At 37.8% G+C, this 20,114-nt stretch overlaps 1 protein-coding gene and 1 pseudogene across 1 annotated transcript; one reads left to right on the top strand and one right to left on the bottom strand.

Annotated features, from left to right (window-relative positions):
- The first annotated feature begins 823 nt into the window (after positions 1-823).
- On the top strand, positions 824-7,368 carry LOC103439074 (protein unc-13 homolog). The gene is made up of 5 exons (XM_008377629.4): positions 824-1,625; positions 4,011-4,895; positions 5,123-5,569; positions 5,657-5,843; positions 5,974-7,368. Exons 1-5 carry the CDS (start codon positions 1,041-1,043, stop codon positions 6,951-6,953), a joined length of 3,084 nt encoding a protein of 1,027 aa, XP_008375851.3. The 5' UTR covers positions 824-1,040; the 3' UTR covers positions 6,954-7,368.
- Positions 7,369-7,395: 27 nt separating this feature from the next.
- Positions 7,396-9,297, bottom strand: LOC103440740 (protein NRT1/ PTR FAMILY 5.2-like; annotated as a pseudogene).
- Between the last annotated feature and the right edge of the window lie 10,817 nt (positions 9,298-20,114).

The following is a 20,114-nucleotide window of genomic DNA, read 5'->3' as shown; positions in this document are numbered from 1 at the left end:
TAGAATGAATGTCAATCGCATCTCACCTTCAATCAACATCAGTATATATATCGAAGTTCACATTGAAATTGATATCAACAATTAGTATTAGTTTCCTTCTTAGCAAACTCATGTTCTTTACCTTCATGAATTTGACGAGGAGTTAATTTGGAAAAATCCAATTTGGTATATTTATGTATTTTTGGTATTTTCTTATCATGGTTTTGTAGCATGATACTTTCCTAATATTTATTAGGGTTTAATCTCGTAATTAAGTTTTGCAAAATGTAGTCATTTTGAATTATGTAGTTGTCTTGGCAAATACATATAGTGTTTTCTTTCAATCAATGCAATAACAGATGGTGGTGCTCTATTTACTTCTTTTTACTTTTCACACACTTTCAATTTCTGATTGTCAGATCGAATGAATTGAAGAGGTGTTGAAGATAAAAAGATAAAGACAAATGTGTGGATAACACTACCCTAACATATAACTCCATATTCATCACACTTGACCAATAAAATCATCGCTTGCCAAGTGGAACTGCGCAAAACACATAAACAGAAAGGACACGAAAATTAGTTAAAAGTTAATGTTTCCACAAAAACAGATAGTGATTACTAATGCAAAAACAATTTTCTGGCAAGACGAAAACAAATCAGAATTTAATTAATTAAATTAAAAGATAATAATTAATTAAGAAGCACAAGCAGCAGAAATGTTCGGAATCGACTTTGCTATCTATGTCGCATTGCTTCTCGTTTTCTTCGCACAACAGCGTTGGGAAAGCCATCGATCGATCGATATCCCAACACTCCACACAGACAACCCTCCAACCCACATCCTCTATTTGGGTCCTCTCTCTCTCTCTCTCTCTCTCGCTCACAAACCCGCTCCGCTGTCATCAGCATAACCAATCACATCTGTCCCTAATTTATTTCAACCCTCCTTGTTCTCCTCTCTTTTAAGAGAAATGCCCGCTTTGTCTCTCCCGCCGGATATCTGACTTCCGACCGCTACATCATCTCCCTCTCTCTCATCCACCTCCGCCCTCGCTGCTATGGGCCCCCACCACCACTCTCGCCGCGAGTCTCTCTGCAGCTCCCTTCTCGCACCCCGTCCAGACTACCACGACTGTGACCGCGACCTCGTCTGGCCCTTTGGCAAGCTTGAGGGCATCGACCGCGATGACGTGCGTGAGACCGCGTACGAGATCTTCTTTACCGCGTGTCGTTCTTCCCCTGGCTTTGGAGGACGGAACGCCCTCGTGTTCTACTCCAACCACCACGATAACAACAGCAGTAATAGTAATGGTGGGGAGGGGAGCGGGTCCGGATCGGGGTCGAAGGTAAATGGGGTGGTGACAACGCCGACGAGCAGGGTGAAGCGGGCGCTCGGGCTGAAGATGCTGAAGCGGTCTCCGTCGAGGAGGATGGCGTTGGGCGCCGGAAATGGTGGATGGTCAAGTCCCTCCTCGCCGAACGCATCAAATAGTGGTGGCTCCCCCGGAATGTCGTTCACCTTGCCGCCCTCAAGGCCGAGGCGGCCAATGACATCCGCCGAGATTATGAGGCAGCAGATGAGGGTCACGGAAGGCAGCGATAATCGGCTGCGGAAGACGCTCATGAGGACCCTAGTAGGCCAAGTACGTATTCATTTCAATTTTGATATCTTCATGCATGTAAATGTGCTAAATGCATGATAATTAATTATGGAGAAATTAGATTTCTATCCCTATTTTTGCTACTTCATTAATTAAAACTTTATTACTTTTCAACTTTTTATCAAGGTCCATAAGTTTTAATAAACGTCATTGATTATTTTAATAATAAAATATTTTTTAATTTCTAAATATATTCATTTAGTATTATAAATGTTACATTTTAGTATATTTATATGTATGGCTAAATTTTTTATCATATATTTTTATTAGTCAGTACTCATTTTTAATTTACAACCCTTTTTAATTGGGAATTTTAACGAAAAACTCATGGTACTGTTCACTTTAACGAAAAGCCACATTTTTACACTAAAAAGTCAATCATTGTACTATTCACTTTACCATTTATTTTGTCCTTATCTTTAAAACTCAAAGTTTTCAAGTCATTTTCATTAGTTTTCCTTTTTTAATTTGTACCAATTTTCTTTTCATTTTTAATTTGTACCCATATATTAATTTCTTTTTGTGCCCATATCTTTTTTAAAGTTTTATTTGTATTTGTGCCCATATTTTTTAAATTTATTTGTACCCATTTTCTATTGTGCTAAATGTACCCATGCTAATTATATATATTTATTTTGGGGAGACTTTGGATATGGTCCTTAGCTATGAATATTCTTTGATTAAAACCTTGTTGGTTTTTAATTTTTGATCGAGGTCCCTGAAATTAATGTGATAATTTATTTCTATGTACGTTACTATATTTTTTAAATTAAAAATTAGAAATTTTAGTTGTTTATATAAATGAGATTTTAAATAAAAAACCATAATTTGTGGGATTAAAAATATTAAAATATAAATATACTATTGTGTGTGTGTGTATATATAAACATGGGTACATTCATCAAAATTATCCAAAACAATTATTGTATCAAAACATGGGTACATTCTTCAAAATCACAAAAAGAGAAGAAGAAGAAGATATTAGGCTTAATAACAGTAGTAAATTTCTTAGATTAAACTTGACATGGATACATTTTAAAATCAAAGAAAAAAGAATTAATGTACCCATATAACTTTAAAAATGGATTAGAAAAAAATTGAATAGATTTTATATAAAAAAAAGGTACATTTTACATATAACAAATTGATATATTTAAGAATGAGTACATTTTTAGATTTAAAAGTTTTACATGAATGGGTGCATATAATTAGCACGGGTACATTTAGCAAAATAAAAAGTACAGATAAAAAAAATATGGGTACAAATACAAATAAACTTTAAAAAATATGGGCACAAAAAGAAATTAATATATGGGTACAAATTAAAATTAAAAAGAAAATTAGTACAAATTAAAAAAGAATTACAAATTGAAAATGGGTACAAACTAAAAATAAAAATATCTGATAAAAAAACTTAGTCATAAATATAAATATACTAATTGTAACATTTTTAACATTAAATGAATATATTTAGAACTAAAAAAAATTATTATTGAAATAATTAATGATGTTATTAATACCCAAGGATCTTGATCAAAAATTGAAAAGGAATAAGATTTTTATCAATGGAGTAGTAAAAAGAGGGATGAGAACCTAATTTCTCCTTTATTTTATGTAATGTATCAGTAATTATTTTTTTAAATATGTTAATAATTATGTGGGTACATTATTTTCTTGCTATAATTTTGTGAAGGACAATATTACTTTAATATTTATTTTTAAGTATTTATTATATTTTGAAAGTATTATTTGAATTTGTTTAAATTTTATAATTTGTGGGACATTAAATGCACAATGTATGAGTTAAATCTCTTAAATGATGTTAAGGACCTCGATCAAAATATTTAAACAAACAAGATTTTAGTCTAACAATTAGGTTGATTAGGGACCGCAACCAAAATGACTCATTAATTAATGAATGTAAATTATAAAATTTAGCACAAAGCGATCTAATGAATTAACAAGATATAGGGTTACTCAATTTTAAAAGGTAAGGTAAGGATTTGTTTTGTGGATTTGAAAATTGGGAATAAGCATGAAAATCACACATGAAGTTCTGAATCCCAAAGTAAAAGTTTGGTTTCTCATTCTCATCTTGTTTAATTTGACTTGTAACAAACAATAATGGATGAGAATGTTATATTCCAAAGTTTTTTTTTTTTTTTTTTTTTTTTTTTTTAAATGTCGTAGTTTCTTCAAAACTCATTATATAAACCATTACTTTTATGACTTGTGACCTGATCTGTAAATATGGTACAAACAATTTTACAATGTCGGAAAGTATGATGCATCATGCATGTAGCACTACTTTATTGACATTGATCTTGGTCGGTAATTAATCATGTCCTCCCTAATATATGATCACAGATGGGTAGGCGAGCAGAGACCATAATTCTCCCACTAGAACTCCTTCGACACCTAAAGCCATCCGAATTCAACGACTCCCACGAGTACCATTACTGGCAAAAGCGGCAGCTCAAGATCCTTGAAGCCGGTCTTCTTCTCCACCCTTCAATCCCACTAGCCAAGTCCAACACATTCGCTTTGCGTCTCAGAGAGATCATCAGAGCGGTTGACACCAAAGCCATAGACACAGGAAAGAACTCAGACACCATGAGAACCCTTTGCAACTCTGTAGTCTCCTTATCGTGGCGTAGCTCCAACGGAACTCCAACAGATGTTTGTCACTGGGCTGATGGCTACCCCCTCAACATCCACCTCTATGTTGCTCTCCTGCAATCAGTCTTCGACATCAGAGACGAGACACTAGTATTAGATGAAGTCGATGAAATGCTCGAGCTGATGAAGAAGACATGGTCGACATTGGGGATCACTAGGCCAATACACAATGTGTGCTTTACATGGGTGTTGTTTCAGCAATACGTGCAAACCGCACAGATTGAGGCCGACCTTTTGTGTGCTGCTCATGCTATGCTTGCAGAAGTGGCAAACAATGCCAAGAGGCCGGATAGGGAGGTTATGTATGTCAAGATTTTGTCTTCGGTGTTGAGCTCAATGCAGGGGTGGGCGGAGAAGAAATTGCTTCGATACCATGATTATTTCCAAAGAGGGACAGTTGGCCAAATTGAGAACCTTCTCCCTTTGGCCTTGTCATCCTCCAAGATCTTGGGTGAAGATGTTACAATCACAGAGAGGGGAAGAGGAGGGAAAGGTGAAATAAAGGTGGTGGACAACTCCGGTGACCGCGTGGACTACTACATTCGATCTTCAATGAAACAAGCTTTTGCAAAGGTTAATATGCTGCAGCCCATTTGCTTCTTTGACACGCTACTTATTATTATATACGAGTAATGTTCTTTTACCAGATAACCGGCATGTTATGTTATCAAACTGTAAATCAGGACTAGACACGATTTCACAATTTGGTAAAATAACAGGCCAATGTGACAATAGGCATTTCCCATTGCACCGTACAAATGTAATTGTGATATGCTTCTCATCTTCAATTTTTTCTGTAGATTATGGAAGCTGGGAATGTAACTGAAGTGGCAGAAGATGCCGTGACTGAAACCTTGCATCAGTTAGCTAAAGAGACAGAGGAGTTGGCCTTGAAAGAGAGGGAAAGCTTCAGTCCTATACTCAAGAGGTGGCACACAACTGCAGCTGGTGTCGCGGCCGTGACACTTCACAACTGTTACGGAGCAGTGTTGAAGCAATACCTAAATGGGGTCTCCACGCTTTCAGGTGATACAGTTGAGATATTGCAAAGGGCAGGAAAACTAGAAAAGGTTCTGCTCCAAATGGTGGTTGAGGACTCTGCTGAGTGCGAAGATGGCGGCAAAGCAATTGTTAGAGAGATGGTTCCGTACGAAATTGATTCCATCATAATGAACCTCTTGAAAAGATGGATTCATGAGAGATTAAAGAGAGGGAAAGAGTGTGTTCACCGAGCGAAAGAAAGCGAGGTATGTTTTACGCTTTCTTTATAACTGCATTTGATAAAAATCTATGTTTGAATTTGAGCTTAAGTGAACAAGGTATTTGTGTTGCAGACATGGAATCCAAAGTCCAAATCGGAACCTTATGCGCCATCAGCTGAGGAGCTAATGAAATTGGCCAAGGAAACCGTGGATGACTTCTTCCAAATTCCGATAGGAATTACTGAAGATTTAGTTCAAGATCTTGCTGATGGGTTGGAGCATGTCTTCAAGGAGTATACTTCATTTGTTGCGTCTTGTGGTAAGAGCCGTTATTTCATATTAGGGATCGGTAATTTTTTTTCTAAATAAATTTATGCCATGTTATATTTCGGTACAACTTTAAGATTCTGGTGACGTTTTGTGTTGATCAAAGTATATTCCTTTCTCAGGTTCGAAACAGAGTTATATCCCCACACTTCCTCCTCTAACACGATGCAATCGAGACTCGAAGTTCCTCAAGCTGTGGAAAAAAGCTAGCCCTTGTAGCGTTGGAGCAGAAGACTTTCACCCAAACGGAACAAATGAAGGTCACCATCCTCGCCCATCAACGAGTAGAGGAACACAACGCCTCTACATCCGCCTAAACACTCTGCACTATCTCCTTTCCCACCTTCATTCTCTTGACAAAAACCTCTCCCTCTCACCTCGAATCATTCCTACAACACCTCGAAGTCGTCATGCCAATAACCGCAAGAGTCAAACCAACGCCTCTTCCTACTTCGAACTTGCACAATCAGGCATCCAATCTGCCTGCCAACATGTCTCAGAAGTAGCTGCCTACCGCTTGATCTTTCTCGACTCAAACTCAGTCTTCTATGAGAGCCTCTATGTTGGTGATGTAGCCAATGCAAGAATAAGACCTGCGTTACGAATTCTCAAGCAGAATCTCACTCTCTTGGGAGTAATTCTCACAGATAAAGCGCAGGCCTTGGCAATCAAGGAAGTAATGAGGGCCTCTTTCGAAGCATTCCTCATGGTTTTGGTTGCTGGAGGAAGCTCCCGGGTGTTTTATCGAACTGACCATGAGATGATTGAGGAAGATTTCGACAGCTTAAAGCGTATTTTTTGCACTTGCGGAGAAGGGTTGATAACCAAGGATGTGGTGGAACATGAGGCAGAGACAACAGAAGGGGTGATAGAGCTGATGGGGCAATGTACTGAACAACTAATGGAGGATTTCAGCATTGTGACTTGCGAATCAAGCGGGATTGGAGTTGTGGGATCAGGGCAAAGGCTGCCAATGCCTCCGACAACAGGACGGTGGAACAGATCAGATCCAAACACATTATTGAGGGTGTTATGCCACAGGAATGACAAAGCAGCAAACCAATTCTTGAAAAGGACATTCCAGCTAGCGAAGAGGAGATGATGGGACTAATTTTTCATGTACAAGCGGAATCAATGTGTTTGTATCTGCGGTGCATTCTAGTACTAACTTCTGGCATTGTAACGAAAAAAGAAACATTTGAGGCAAAAGTGAGGGGGCGCATTGTATCCAAGTCTACTGAACTTTTAATGCCAAACCAAATATATTGCTGGGGATCGCAATGGAGAGATGATTGTACAAATTTGTCATCGTTATTTGTAGGTATTGGTTGTTAATCCTCATGCCCGATTGGGACAAGCTGTATTGTACCACAGCTGTTGCGCTCAAATGGAGTTTCTGAAGTTCATTTTTTGCAAAACAAATCAACTTACACCATTATTTGTCTGCAAAACCTAAACAAATTCAAGAGCTGTTTCTGTTAAGATATGTTAAGATATTTAAGCTGTTCTTCTCTTTATTTAATTTTTACACACACACACTCGCACATATATATTGATATATATTTCAGCTTCTGTATTCGTAGTTAGATACTTGCAAGCATTTGACACATTTATATTTTCTCTTTCCCATTTCATTGACGATTTATAATACAATCAAACATACACAAAGCTGAGAACAATCAAGAACGTCACCCTTTACCCTTTTATCTTCAATTTCTGTCTCATAACTCACTTGTTATTCGACCTTTTATTGAATCACCTTCATTGGATGCTTTGTACGTCGTCTCCCTCAATTCTTCCGTGAGCACTTTTATCGAATCTGAAATTTCAGCCTTGTACACATACATCTTAGTCATAAACAAGAAGAAAATAACGTTGAAGACGTTTAGTACCGCGAAAAATGCATAGTAGTAATCGAGATGAGAAGCATTAAGGTTGTTCAGAATCCATCCTTTGTGGCCATGCTTTTTGGTGATGTGAGAAACTGTCGAAAGAAGGAAGCTACTAATAAAGTTTCCCATTCCTAAAGTGGTCATGGCAAAAGAAGTCCCAAGGCTCTTCATATTTTCAGGTGCTTGGTCGTAGAAAAACTCAATCTTCGCAACCTCCAGAAAAGCATCAGCTGTTCCCATAAGCACAAATTGAGGAAGTAAAACCAATATAGTGATGGGAACTTGTCCTCCGCTCTCGACTACTCCATGTTGCTTTGCAAGATGAAGCCTGTACCTTTCGGTTAGAGATGCAACGACCATAATGAAAACGTGGAAGACCATTCCAATTCCCATTCTTTGGAGGAGAGTGATTCCTCTAGGGTTTTTGGTCACTCTTTGCATGATCCTGACAAAGAACCGGTCATAGAGCACGACGCTTACAAGCATGGAGAGCGTCACAAATCCGGCTAAACTTGCACGGGGGATTTTGAAGCTTCCGAGTGATCGATCGAGGGTTGTGCCTTGTTTGACAAATAGGGTATTAACCTGTGCAATCATAGTGCTTGGTATAAATGTGGCTGCCAAGATTGGAATCATTCTTAGCCTTTGCTTGGTCTCTTCTACTTGGGTTACTGAGCATAGCATCCATGGACTAGTTGAGCCTGTTTTCACAGCAGCTTTGTTGAGGAACCTGCATGAGTGTACACATTAATGTGGTAGTTGGGGACGTAACCAGGATGACAGCAATGTGGGAGGACTCGGCGGTGTTGTTAGGCTAGAAGTTTGTGCTAAGCTAGAGTTAAGTTGAACAGGTATCTTCACACACGAAAGTTTAGAAGATAAAAAGTATATTGGGTCTTTGTGGAGCTCGTTTAGCCCTCCGTGTAGTTTAGTCTCTAATAGTAGTCTAGATAGTATAAGTAATTGTTTAACATAAATGTATGTACCCAAACCTTAGGGTTGGGGTGGAATCAATCCTGAAATTTCCCTTCTTTGCGTACTCCTCCAAGTTAAACTCATCGAGCTCCTTAGGGTCACTAGGGAGAGTCACCCTCCATTTCCTCAACGCAGCCACTGGGACCTTAGCCATCCTTGTGAAGGGACTTGCGCTTGGCAACTGGTGCCTATAAAATGGTGTGCCAGCTAAGAAAATCAAAATAGATATCAGAAGCCCAAGAGTTGGAAGCCCATATCCCAAGGCCCAGCCCACATTGTCCTGAATGTAGACTAGCACAGTGTTGGCAAACAGCGTCCCGAAGAAGATGCTAAACATCCACCAATTGAAGAAGGAAAGCTTATGGTTCTTCTCCTTGGGGTCAAAATCGTCAAATTGGTCTGCTCCAGTGGTTGAGATGTTGGGCTTGGTCCCACCTGTTCCAATGGCAAGAGTGTAGAGGGCCCCATAAAACACAGCTAAATGGAGGGTGGAGGCCTTATTGCAGTTTTCCACATGGGGATCTTGCAGGGAGGTGGTTTGAGGGAAGGGAGTGAAACTGCTAGGGTTAATACAGACATTCCCTGCAAAATATTCAAAATTTGCTAATCAACATGCATATTTCCTGTGTAATTTTATTCATAAACATGTATCGTAAACATTGCCACGTAGTTAGTATTCTACTGTTATAGTGTGTAGAACGACATGGTTGAATGTTCTACTTCTAGTGCATGTTAATAAAAGAAACAAAAAAAAAAAAAAAAACAAATATACGTGTATAATTTAAGTAGAATAATAACATCACTAACAATAATTCAAACACACGTAAAAATTGTTGCCTAACTAATTAATTAGGGTATTCAATGAGATAATCCAACTGTCATGAACTAATATCAATCGTTGATTGTTTTTTTTTAAGGAAAAAACTACATTGGATGAATTTAGATTTTTTTTTTTAACATACAATATTCTCTACACTAAGGAGGAGGATTGAACTTAGCCTCACAATGGGCTAACAATAATGTAGTTCAAATTTGTTTTTGGCAAGATTCAAACCTAGGACTTCTCACTTATAAATGAAAAAAAAATGCCAAACTGTAATATTAAGTGGCCCCAACCAGATATTGTAACGTCTGTAAATGAAGCTGAAGCTCTATAAATGAAGCTTTCAAAGCTGATTGACATGAGTGATGCTCATGAACGTTTATGTTGATTGACATGAGTGATGTTCATGAATGTTGACATGAGTGATGCTCATGAATGTTTATGTGTGATTGACATGAGTGATGCTCATGTATAATTTTGGAGTACTGGACGTACTTTTGATCACCTGGTTAGTGATAATAGCGGTAGGCAGCCGAATAATTTTGGAGTACTGGACATACTTTTGATCACCTGGTTAGTGATAATAGCGGCAGACTGCTGAATAATTTTGAAGTACTGGATGTACTTTTGATCACCTGGTTGGTGATAATAGCGGTAGACTGTCGAATAATTTTGGAGTACTGGATGTACTTTTGATCACTTGGTTGGTGATAATAGCGGCATGCTGCGGAATAATTTTGGAGTACTAGATGCACTTTTGATCACCTGGTTGGTGATAATAGCGGCAGGCTGCCGAATAATTTTGGAGTACTGGACGTACTTTTGATCACCTGATTGGTGATAAAAGAAGGTGAACCTTAAGTGGAGGGATGGAGGTTGGAGTTTGAAGCCATAGAGCCTGACTCTTTTTGGCATATGGGCATTCGCCTTCCACGTAACATTTCAGCCCACTATTTTGGGCCCACTATTTTGCCTTTTTTGTTTTTTTGTTTTTTTGTTTGTTTTTTTTTTTTGGCATGCTGCCTTCTTTATACATTAGTATAACTATATAATAATTGCTACAGTTTGCAGAAGACAACTTAATAAAATATTCATCCCTGACAGTGGGTATGGGTGTGCCATGCTTTCCACTTTCTCCTCGGCTTTTCTCCATCTCCAGACATCTTTTCCTTTTTCATTATTTTCCTCCCTTTTTCTACCTTTGCTTTCTGCTTTTCTTTTTTCATCGCAATTCCAACGAACGGAGATGCTGTTTGTCCTTGAAAGGTGTACCAACATTTGATTCTGACACCACATGCCTCAAATTCTTTATGACTAAGTCTCCCCTTAATTCCTTAAGGCTCCCCAGCTCACCAAGACCAGCATTACCGCCCCTCCACAAACAATTTCTTTCTGTTTTTCTTTCCCATGTGCTCTTGCAGACCCTTTATTCCTTGCTTTTGCATGTAGGTTTAACATCCTGATTAACAAGCTGGTGGGGCTGGAGGAAGGGGTATGTGAGGGACCTAACGCAGGAGTTGGAGCTGCAGGGCAGGGTGTTGCTGCTCTTCTTGGAGGTGGAATTGGGGTAGCGGAGGGAGACGGAGCGATCAAAGGGCAAAGAGTCGTTCTGCTGGTGCTGTTGGAACAAAATTGTGGTGGTAAGAGCTTGTTCCTGGATTAGAGCGTCGTCGAGCTTCTCTTTCCGGAAGGATCGGACACGGGTCCAGCGGTTGCTGGAATAGGGTTACGCTGGCGGGTTGGGTAGGCACTTTATGGGATTTCGCTCGGCAGGTTTAGGTGCGAGGATGGCACAGAGGTTGCCCATTAGGATTGGTAAAGCCATGTAGAGGGAGACTTTGCTGCTGTACGAATCAAATGATGGTATAGAAGTTTGTTCCTTGTTATTAACCACCTTCTCATCTTCAACTTCTTTCTTTTCCTCCACACACCCACGAAGCTTTAGAGCGACAGCATGGAAAGAATGCCTGGCTGGTTCACGATTCAAAGCCTTGACATGAAGGTAGTTTGAAGAAGCATACAGCGGTTGACCATGTACCAACTCTTGGGAGTACGAAATAAGGCGAAACTTGCTTTGGAAAGGCATAATGATTATATCAAACCCACAGTAGCCGGATAAATCGACAAATTTAGTACCCCAAGAGAAAGTTCCACTGCACTTCAAAACCCTTTTAATATAAATGCACAATCCCCACACTCGAGGAGAGCAGATGACTCGGGTCCGATATATATATATATATATATATATATATATATATATGGTCTGGAAGGAAGCCTTTCAAGCATCTCACCATGGGAGGTTGACGAGAGAGGGACAAGAGAGAGATGACTTGGTGGCTTTGTGTTTGTGGAGGTTTTCTGGAAAAGCCCAATGAGGGAGGTTCTGGGTTTCTGCAGATTCACAGTGGACGGTGATAAGGTCTCACGGTGGGTGAGATGAAAAAATGAAATAGAACTGACATACTTTTCGTGTCGTTTCCCACAGACGGTGCCAAATGTTGATGCACAAAACCGGTGGGGTCTTGGAATAACGTAAATCCGACTGTGAATCTGCAAGAAAGTAAAGAACACAAGATGTATCGTGGTTCACCCCAATGTTTGGGCTACGTCCATATTGATGTTGATATTGTTTCACTCTGGATGGTGAATATACAAGAAGGCTAGAGGCAGTGTGCTCTCTAGCCTATTTTCTGTGTTTGCCATTTCTGAGATGTTTTCTCTCTTCCCATGGCCTAAACCTTGACCCCCCTAATGAGGTGAGTGAGAAGTCCTTTTATAGAATAAGTCACTTATTACATATTTGCCATTTCATTTATTACATAATTACATTTGAGTCCCCCAAGTATTTATACGAGGTCTAAATACGAAGGCCCTAAATATGGTACAAACATAGAGTTTATGATTTCGTAAGGAAATATGCTAATTTTGTGCTTCTCTCTATACTTATATATGCATTAAATTGTGAATATGACACATTAAAAAAATAATCAATCTAGTCAACCATTCAAATTATAAAATGAAAAATCAAATTGAATAATTGGTATCAGCGATTAAATCCCTTAAAACTATTCAATATATAACAGCTCTAATGGCTTTCCACTTAGACGTGTGACAATTGGCTTATGTATGTCTGTTTGGGCCTAGTTTAGATTTGTTCTCGGCCCAGAGGCCGTGCTTAGGAGTCGCTAGGGGGCATCCGGCTTATGGGTCACATAGCCAAGGCCGATCGTGTTCTATTAGGAATCCATGGGTGGTTGAATCCTGATACGAGAAGGAGTTTCGGCAGGATAAAAATGTAGAAGTTTGGATTAAATGCGGTTTGATAAGGGGGTTGAGTTCAAAGTCTTAGTAGGAGTAGGACTGGCCGAGATAAGGTTAGATCAGGGGAAAAGTTCTAGTCTGAGTATGGTTGTGATTCGAGTGGAAGCAGGTTGACTATTATAAATAAAGGGAGGAGGACATCATTAAGCTCTCTCAAATTCAACACATAAACTGCCCTGTGTAAACCCTCACTTTCGCGAAACCTCTCAACAACCATGAGATTTTTATTTTCCTTTTCCGCTGACACATCTTCAGTTTGGATAAACAGCACTATGAAGGCAACTGGCGACATCTTCAGTTTGGATAAGCAGCACTGGAGCCGTATAATCAGGCGACCACGAAGCACCTTCAATTTGGATAAACAGCACTGCGTCGAGGCCGACTGGTTATCTATCCAAGTCTCGGTCGAGAAGGATTTTCGAATCCTTATTGACAGAGGTCATCTCATTAGCCTTCTTGGCGAAGTGAGGTGTCGCAAGTCACTGGGCTCGGCACATTGAACGCTGAGTTGTTTATGATTGGTTATTCACAAGTAGGTTTTAGAGTTCAGCATTCTGACGGCCGAACTACCTTCACAATCAAGACGTACATTTGTTTTGAGTATTTGTGTCCATATACTCTGGTGTCAATTCGGCATGCTTATACTCTTATTAATATAATCACTGTGGCCGAATCCGGCACCGACGATTTGTGAACTTTGCAGAACTAGTAGCCTTGTCTTAAAGCTCTAGAACCCGAAGGCCGAGACGTGTTCCTTCCTCGGCCGCAGTCGCAGGATTCAGAAGTCAGCAACGCACCCAACGCAACATCAACAAATTTTACTCCTCGGCCGACAAGTTGGCACTCCCCGCATACAACCGAAGGACGTAGTTAGTTCATTAGTTACTTGGTCTACGCGCCACGTAGGCTTGGTAGTTTTTAGGGTCAACAATGTCATATTAAAATTTTCATTATGATTTTTTACAAAAAAAAAAAATAGAAAATTTTAAGTATTTTTATTTAGTAAAAAATTAATTCGAAAATAAAACAGAACCACGCACTAAGGTGGGGGGGTTTTTGGTTTTCTGTTATTTTTTTTCCTAAAGACATAAATTTTAAATTTGTTCAAAATTAAAATGTAAGTTTTAAAATTCTCAAGAGATAATTTATGGTATTTTAAATGTTTCACCATTTTATGGTGCTCTCTTTATATATATTGATTCAAAATAAATACTAACAAATGAAAAATAAATAGTTTTGTGCGGCTAGCTGGGTTGTGGGGGAAATGTGAGCCTGAGCACATGTATATGTTGGTGCTTTAAAATTGATAGTACAGAGGAAGACAAGGGGCGGGGAGGCAGGTTGTGGTGTTAAAATATTTTTAAAGGGTGGAGCTATTCGCACTTTTTTTTTTAATTTTTACCTTTTACATATTCTCTGTTATTTTCTATCATTTGATTTTTAATTTTACTCAATCTGATGGTTGAAAACCGAGAGGTGTCTGCGGAGGTAAAATGGGTGTGTGGATAGTACCACTCTTTTTATCAAAAAAAATCATAGAAAGATATGAAAATGAGGGGTGAAGTCTAAACTTTACCTGGTATCGGAGAAACTCTTAATTTTAGGCTAAAATCAACAAATATGTTGATATTTCTTACGCATCTGTTAAATATTGGAGAAACTCTTATATTTTGTCCTAACCAATGTTTGACAATCATTAAGGTTTCATGTTCAATTTCCATCATTTTCATTGAAAGCAACCAATCTATATCAATATTTGATATATCCGTCGATATCTCCACAAATTTGCATATTGATATTTCCACCGATTCCGATAATTTAAACACTGCTTGCCACCGACTCCACAAGGCTCCAATTGAGCCATGACGAGAAAAAGGGAATTAAAAAGTTTCCTTTTTGCTTACCTTGGGGCTACAACTCCAACAATGAAGACAGCAATCAACTCTTCATGGGGCCAGCAAAGGAGAAATTTGGGGGAAACAATTTCCTCTAGTTTTCTCTCTTTCTTGTTTGGAAAATAATTGTCTTCTAGGTTTATATAATCCTCCATATAGGGTAGAGTTAAATAAATCCTAGAGGCAATTGGTCTCCATCTCTTAGAAGACTTTCACTACAAGTCAGAGCTTAGAATCCACTGCAACCAAGAAACTAATTTTGGCAAGTTCACACAACTTGAGAAGTCTACACCTCATGCACGCAGAACAGCAAGGAGCATTTGTGAAGCAAAAAAAATAATTCAAAAATTTTGGAGTTGGCATGTGGACTTTTATCTACAATTGACTTCTGCTGATAGGATTTTTATCACTTGCAAAAGTAAAAATAAAAACACTTAAAAATACTTGCAAGAGTACAAAGTAGTTGTTGTAAAAATACTCATGCAAAGTCGTTCTTCACAGAGATTATTTAAAATAATTTCTGTTAAAACCAAATCTTAATTAATTATTTAAACCAAAGTTTAGAAAAGTTTGATTTTGCAATTTAAAATAATACAAACTAATTTTAATAAAAAAAATTTAATGAAATCAGCAAGAAAACAATTTTAAAGAAACCAATTTGAAAATAAACATTTTTGAAAAACAATTCTAAAAAGGTACTAGGATTTCGCCGTTACCTTAACAATATGTAGTTTTACCAATTACTTATGAATTACACATGCAATTTTGAAGGCTAGGTTTTCCTAATACATATTCTACTTGTGGCATTCAAGAATGAACGTACATCAAATGTAAACAGGCATGACTCATTATGCTTTGCAAAAACTCTTTGAACAACCATGCAATCTTTGAGACTAGCATTCACCCAAAGTGAAATTAAAATTATTAACCACAAGAAGAATTCCTCAATTTTCGGGGCATTCCAATGGAAATTGCATCCAATTACTTATCTAAACATCATAATGGTCGTGAAGCATTAAGACATAAAGATAGCTTAAACACAGTGATTAACAATTCATGTATGCATGCATAATATCATAAGAAATTAAATAAAGATTACATACTAAGTCTTTGTCCTGCTTCTGGACACCTTGTGAGGGTGCATTGCATTTTGATGTGCTCCAAGAGTTTGTTCAACCATAGTCATCTACTGCACGAGGGTGCTGGTTAAGTTTGCAACCTACCGGGAAAAGTGTTGATCGTCATTTGGGTTGGAAGAGCTTGGATGATGAGCATCTCTAAGAGTAGTGGAAGGGTAGTGAGCTGCAGGTAGGGGTGGAATTTTTTACCACATTACCATACCTACCGTATTACCAACCATACCATACCAAAGTTGTGCCAAAAAATTTGTACCACTGGTAATGGTACGGTATTTGTACCATACCATACTGTTTTGGTACAGTACCGGTACTCTAAACCAGTACTGGTGATATATCGTACCTACCGGCTACCAATATTATTAATATTATATTATGTATATATATATATATGTATATATATATATAGAATTATGTATTATGTATTATTATATTATGTCGTTTGATTCATTTATCCTAAAATGTCCACATAAACCAAACACTCTCAGTCTCGCACTCTGGTCTCTGCTCAACGCAAAGTTAGAAAACCTAGGGCTTGTTCCGCCGTCGCAGCTCTCTCATCGACTCATCTTCGTTTCTCGTTTCCAGCGACTTTCTCTTTCTCTACAGTCCATCTCATCATCTCCTTCATCAACTTGGGTTGTCCTTCTTCGCGGTTCCATTTGTCAAGGTAATTTACATACAATTTTGAAGAATATAGAGATGAAGTTTAGGAATCTCTTTCATCAGTTTTTCCATTGTACTCTTTTATCAGTTTTTCCATGGTACTCTGTCATCAATTTTGAAGAATGGGTTGTCCTCTGTAATTAGATAAAAACTTTCAGAAACCCTAAATTGATAAAATTGGGATTATGATCTCAAAAAGGGTTTTTACTTTGTGATACAAGTAGCACAGAGAGTAGGTTGGTTTTTAAGTTCTAAGTTATTCTCTTTTGGTCCAATGAGTTCACTGTTTGCCAATGTGCATATTTTTTCACCCTTGACAACATTAATAACTAACCACCACTTGTTATTCAAACATTTTTTTTATTAAGTAATGGAATAATATTGGAATTGAAATCTTTTTGCAAGTTTTAGTGTACCTTGGATAATTAGCAATGTACCAAGAAAATGTATATAACTAAGAATCATTTGACCTTGCAAAAGATAATTTGTAATGAAAGTTATGGATGTCTCTTTCAACATAGAAGGATTCTTAACTAACAGTTCCTCTCGTCAGGTAGTTAACAATTATAGGTAATTAACAATGATACCTTTCATGATTTGAGAGCCACAGGTGCAAATCTCGCCGGGTTGGTTATAGTCGAGTGAGAGACCAATTTCAAGGTAGGGGTGGACATTAAAATGTATATTTTTTACATCCTATACTAAATTGATTAGTAATTAATTAAAGCAGATTAATATTTGGGATATATAGGTAGTTAACAATTATACTAATGCATGCTTTTTTTACCTCTTTTGCTTGCTACTTGCTTGCTTCAAGGGTGATTTTATCTTTTAAAATGTATGAATTATTGCATAATTATATGGCTTATTCATATGACTATGCATACAATTTATGTGAATGAGTTACATGGCTAGCTACTATATTTTAATATAACATTGTGTCTTATTTTGGTTAATAGGTCAAGATGGAGTCTAGGAATAGCCATGGCTCTACTAGTACACCAACCCCAACCCCAACCCCAACCCCAAACACTTGGAACACAACCTCAACAAGAAAATCAAGAAGAAGTGGATGAAAGTGTGGGAAGTGGTATGAGAGGTGACAATGATGTTAATGGGGGGCGATCGATGGTGTGGTCACATGCTAAGAAAGTGGTAAGAAAAGGGAAGAAGGGTCAAAAAAATTCACCTTGCAATTTGCTCACATCGCATGAAAGAGTGTCCGGCCGATCCTGATAAAAATGGGACATCAAGCATAATGTATCACCTTAGAAAAGTTTGTAAGGATTCACCTCTTTATATAAAAGGTGATAAAAATCAACCGGTCTTAACAAATGAGTCCATGAGTAGTGGATTGGTCCCCTACACCCTTAACCAAAAGAGACTTGAGTTAAAGGTTGTGATGTTTGTCATCAAGGATGAACAACCATTTAAGGTGGTTAAAGGTGGTGGATATATTGATATGATGAAAAAGGCTCAACCTCGGTTCAAGATTCCAAATAGGAGGAAGATTGCGGCCGGTGTGTGGGATTTGTTTGTATTAGAGAAGTCTAAATTGTTTGAAGCTATGCATAATCAAAGGGTAAGTATCAGAACCGATACTTGGACATCAATTCAAAACATCAACTACATCGTAGTTACTGCCCACTTCATGGATAGTGAATGGAAGTTGCACAAACGAATCATAAACTTTATAAAGATCACGGGCCATAAGGGAGATGACATTGGGAAGGTTCTAGAGATGTGTTTGAACCAATGGGGGATAGAGAAGATCTTTAGCATCACGGTTGATAATGCTTCTGCCAATGATGTTGCGATTGACTATATGAAAAAGAGGCTACATGAAATGAATTATCCCTTGATTGATGGAAAGTACTTGCATATGAGGTGTGCTTGTCACATCTTAAATTTAGTTGTCAAGAGTGGGTTAAAGGAGCTTACTAAGTCAGTTAAGGGGATTCGAAATTGTGTCAAGTACATTCATTCTTCGCCAGCTAGATTGGAAAAGTTTAGGGATTTTGCTATCTTATTCAAGATGGATAAAATGTCGAATGTGCCTTTTGATGTGTCTACGAGGTGGAATGCAACATATAAAATGTTTGACGTTGCATACAAGTTTAGAAAGGTGTTTCTTAGGATGGCGGAGGAGAATGTGCAATTTCGTGATTACTTTGAAGAGATGGAAATGGATTCAAAGAAGAATATGGTAAAGAGAGTGGGGCCTCCGGAAGAGGAGGATTGGGAGAAGGCACTAGCCTTTACGCATTTTCTGAAGAAGTTTCATGATGCTACTTTGAAGCTTAGTGCAACTAAAAAGGTTACATCAACTTTGCTATGGGATCAAGTGGAGAGTTTACAAATAGAGATGGAGAAAAAAAAAAAAAAAGATGCTACCAATCTTACATTGCAAAGTGTGGCTACTACAATGATGCGGAAATTTAACAAGTATTGGGGGAATTTTGAGAATGTGAATCCACTTATTTTTCTTGGCCAAGTTCTAGACCCTTGTTATAAACTTCAAATGATTACCATCAACCTCAAAGCACTTCGATGGGATGATAGGAAGGTAGATTGGATGCTTAAGGAGATTAAAAAGTGCTTGCTTGATTTGTATAATGAGTATAGAAGGGGTTCTTCTACTACCATTGGGGCTCCATTGGAAGATGTGGAACTAAATGAAGAGTTCATAATTCAAGCATGTGGGGGTGATGAGAACAAAGTTGAAATGATGAAGAAGCTTATACAAGAAAGGAAAGAGCAACGCCTTTTGAAGATATCCAATGAAGTGGATAAGTATTTTGCCGCTCCTTATATTAACTTTATTGTTGGTGGCTTTGATCTCTTGAGTTGGTGGAAATCAAACACAATAGAGTTTCCAATCCTTTCACAAATAGCCAAGGATATCTTTGCAATCCCTACTTCTACCGTTGCTAGTGAAAGTGCATTTAGTCTTGGGAGGAGGGTTGTGGACCCCTTTAGGGCATCCTTGACTCCTAAAATGGTAGAGGCACTAGTGTGTACTAGTGATTGGCTTAGGGAGGACGAAGTAAACTTCTACAAAGAACCAACGGAAGATATGCTTCAATTCTACAAGGAAATGGAAGAAGTTGAAACAAGTAAGACATGTTTTAAATTATTTAGTAAATTTGTTATTAAATATTCAACTTTAATTCTTATTCTAAATCTTATTAATATATATATATATATATATATATGTACTTTGTAATGTAGGCTTGACACAAGCTCAACCTCAATCTTCTACAAGTTTAATGCCTCCTCCAAATGCATCTATATCTCAAAGCTTGAAGAATTGATCAATGAATTTTTACTTTTTAAAGTTTTAAATTGATTTAGTTTAATGTTAATTTCAGCATGTTTGTATTCTATCTGCAACTGCAAGTAGGGAATCCAAATTCCCCTTTATTTTTAAGCTTCATGTGAAACTACATCCATTTGTGAAACTGCAACCCTTTTATTGTTTTGGAATGAAGATGGTTTTGTATTCTTAAGAACCTTTTTCAAGTAGAAGAAGACAGAAACATACCTAGCCTTTCA

This window comes from Malus domestica, chromosome 16 (genome assembly GCF_042453785.1).
Source record: "Malus domestica chromosome 16, GDT2T_hap1".
NCBI classification, from domain to species: domain Eukaryota; kingdom Viridiplantae; phylum Streptophyta; class Magnoliopsida; order Rosales; family Rosaceae; genus Malus; species Malus domestica.
The sequence above is the reverse complement of the archived record's forward strand: the minus strand, read 5'-3'. Positions and strand labels throughout refer to the sequence as shown.

Coding starts and splice junctions, on each gene's coding strand:
- LOC103439074 (XM_008377629.4), top strand. CDS start 1,041: ATGGGCCCCCACCACCACTCTCGCCGCGAGTCTCTCTGCAGCTCCCTT. Junction 1,626..4,010: donor TGAGGACCCTAGTAGGCCAA/GTACGTATTCAT, acceptor ATATGATCACAG/ATGGGTAGGCGAGCAGAGAC. Junction 5,844..5,973: donor TTCATTTGTTGCGTCTTGTG/GTAAGAGCCGTT, acceptor TTCCTTTCTCAG/GTTCGAAACAGAGTTATATC.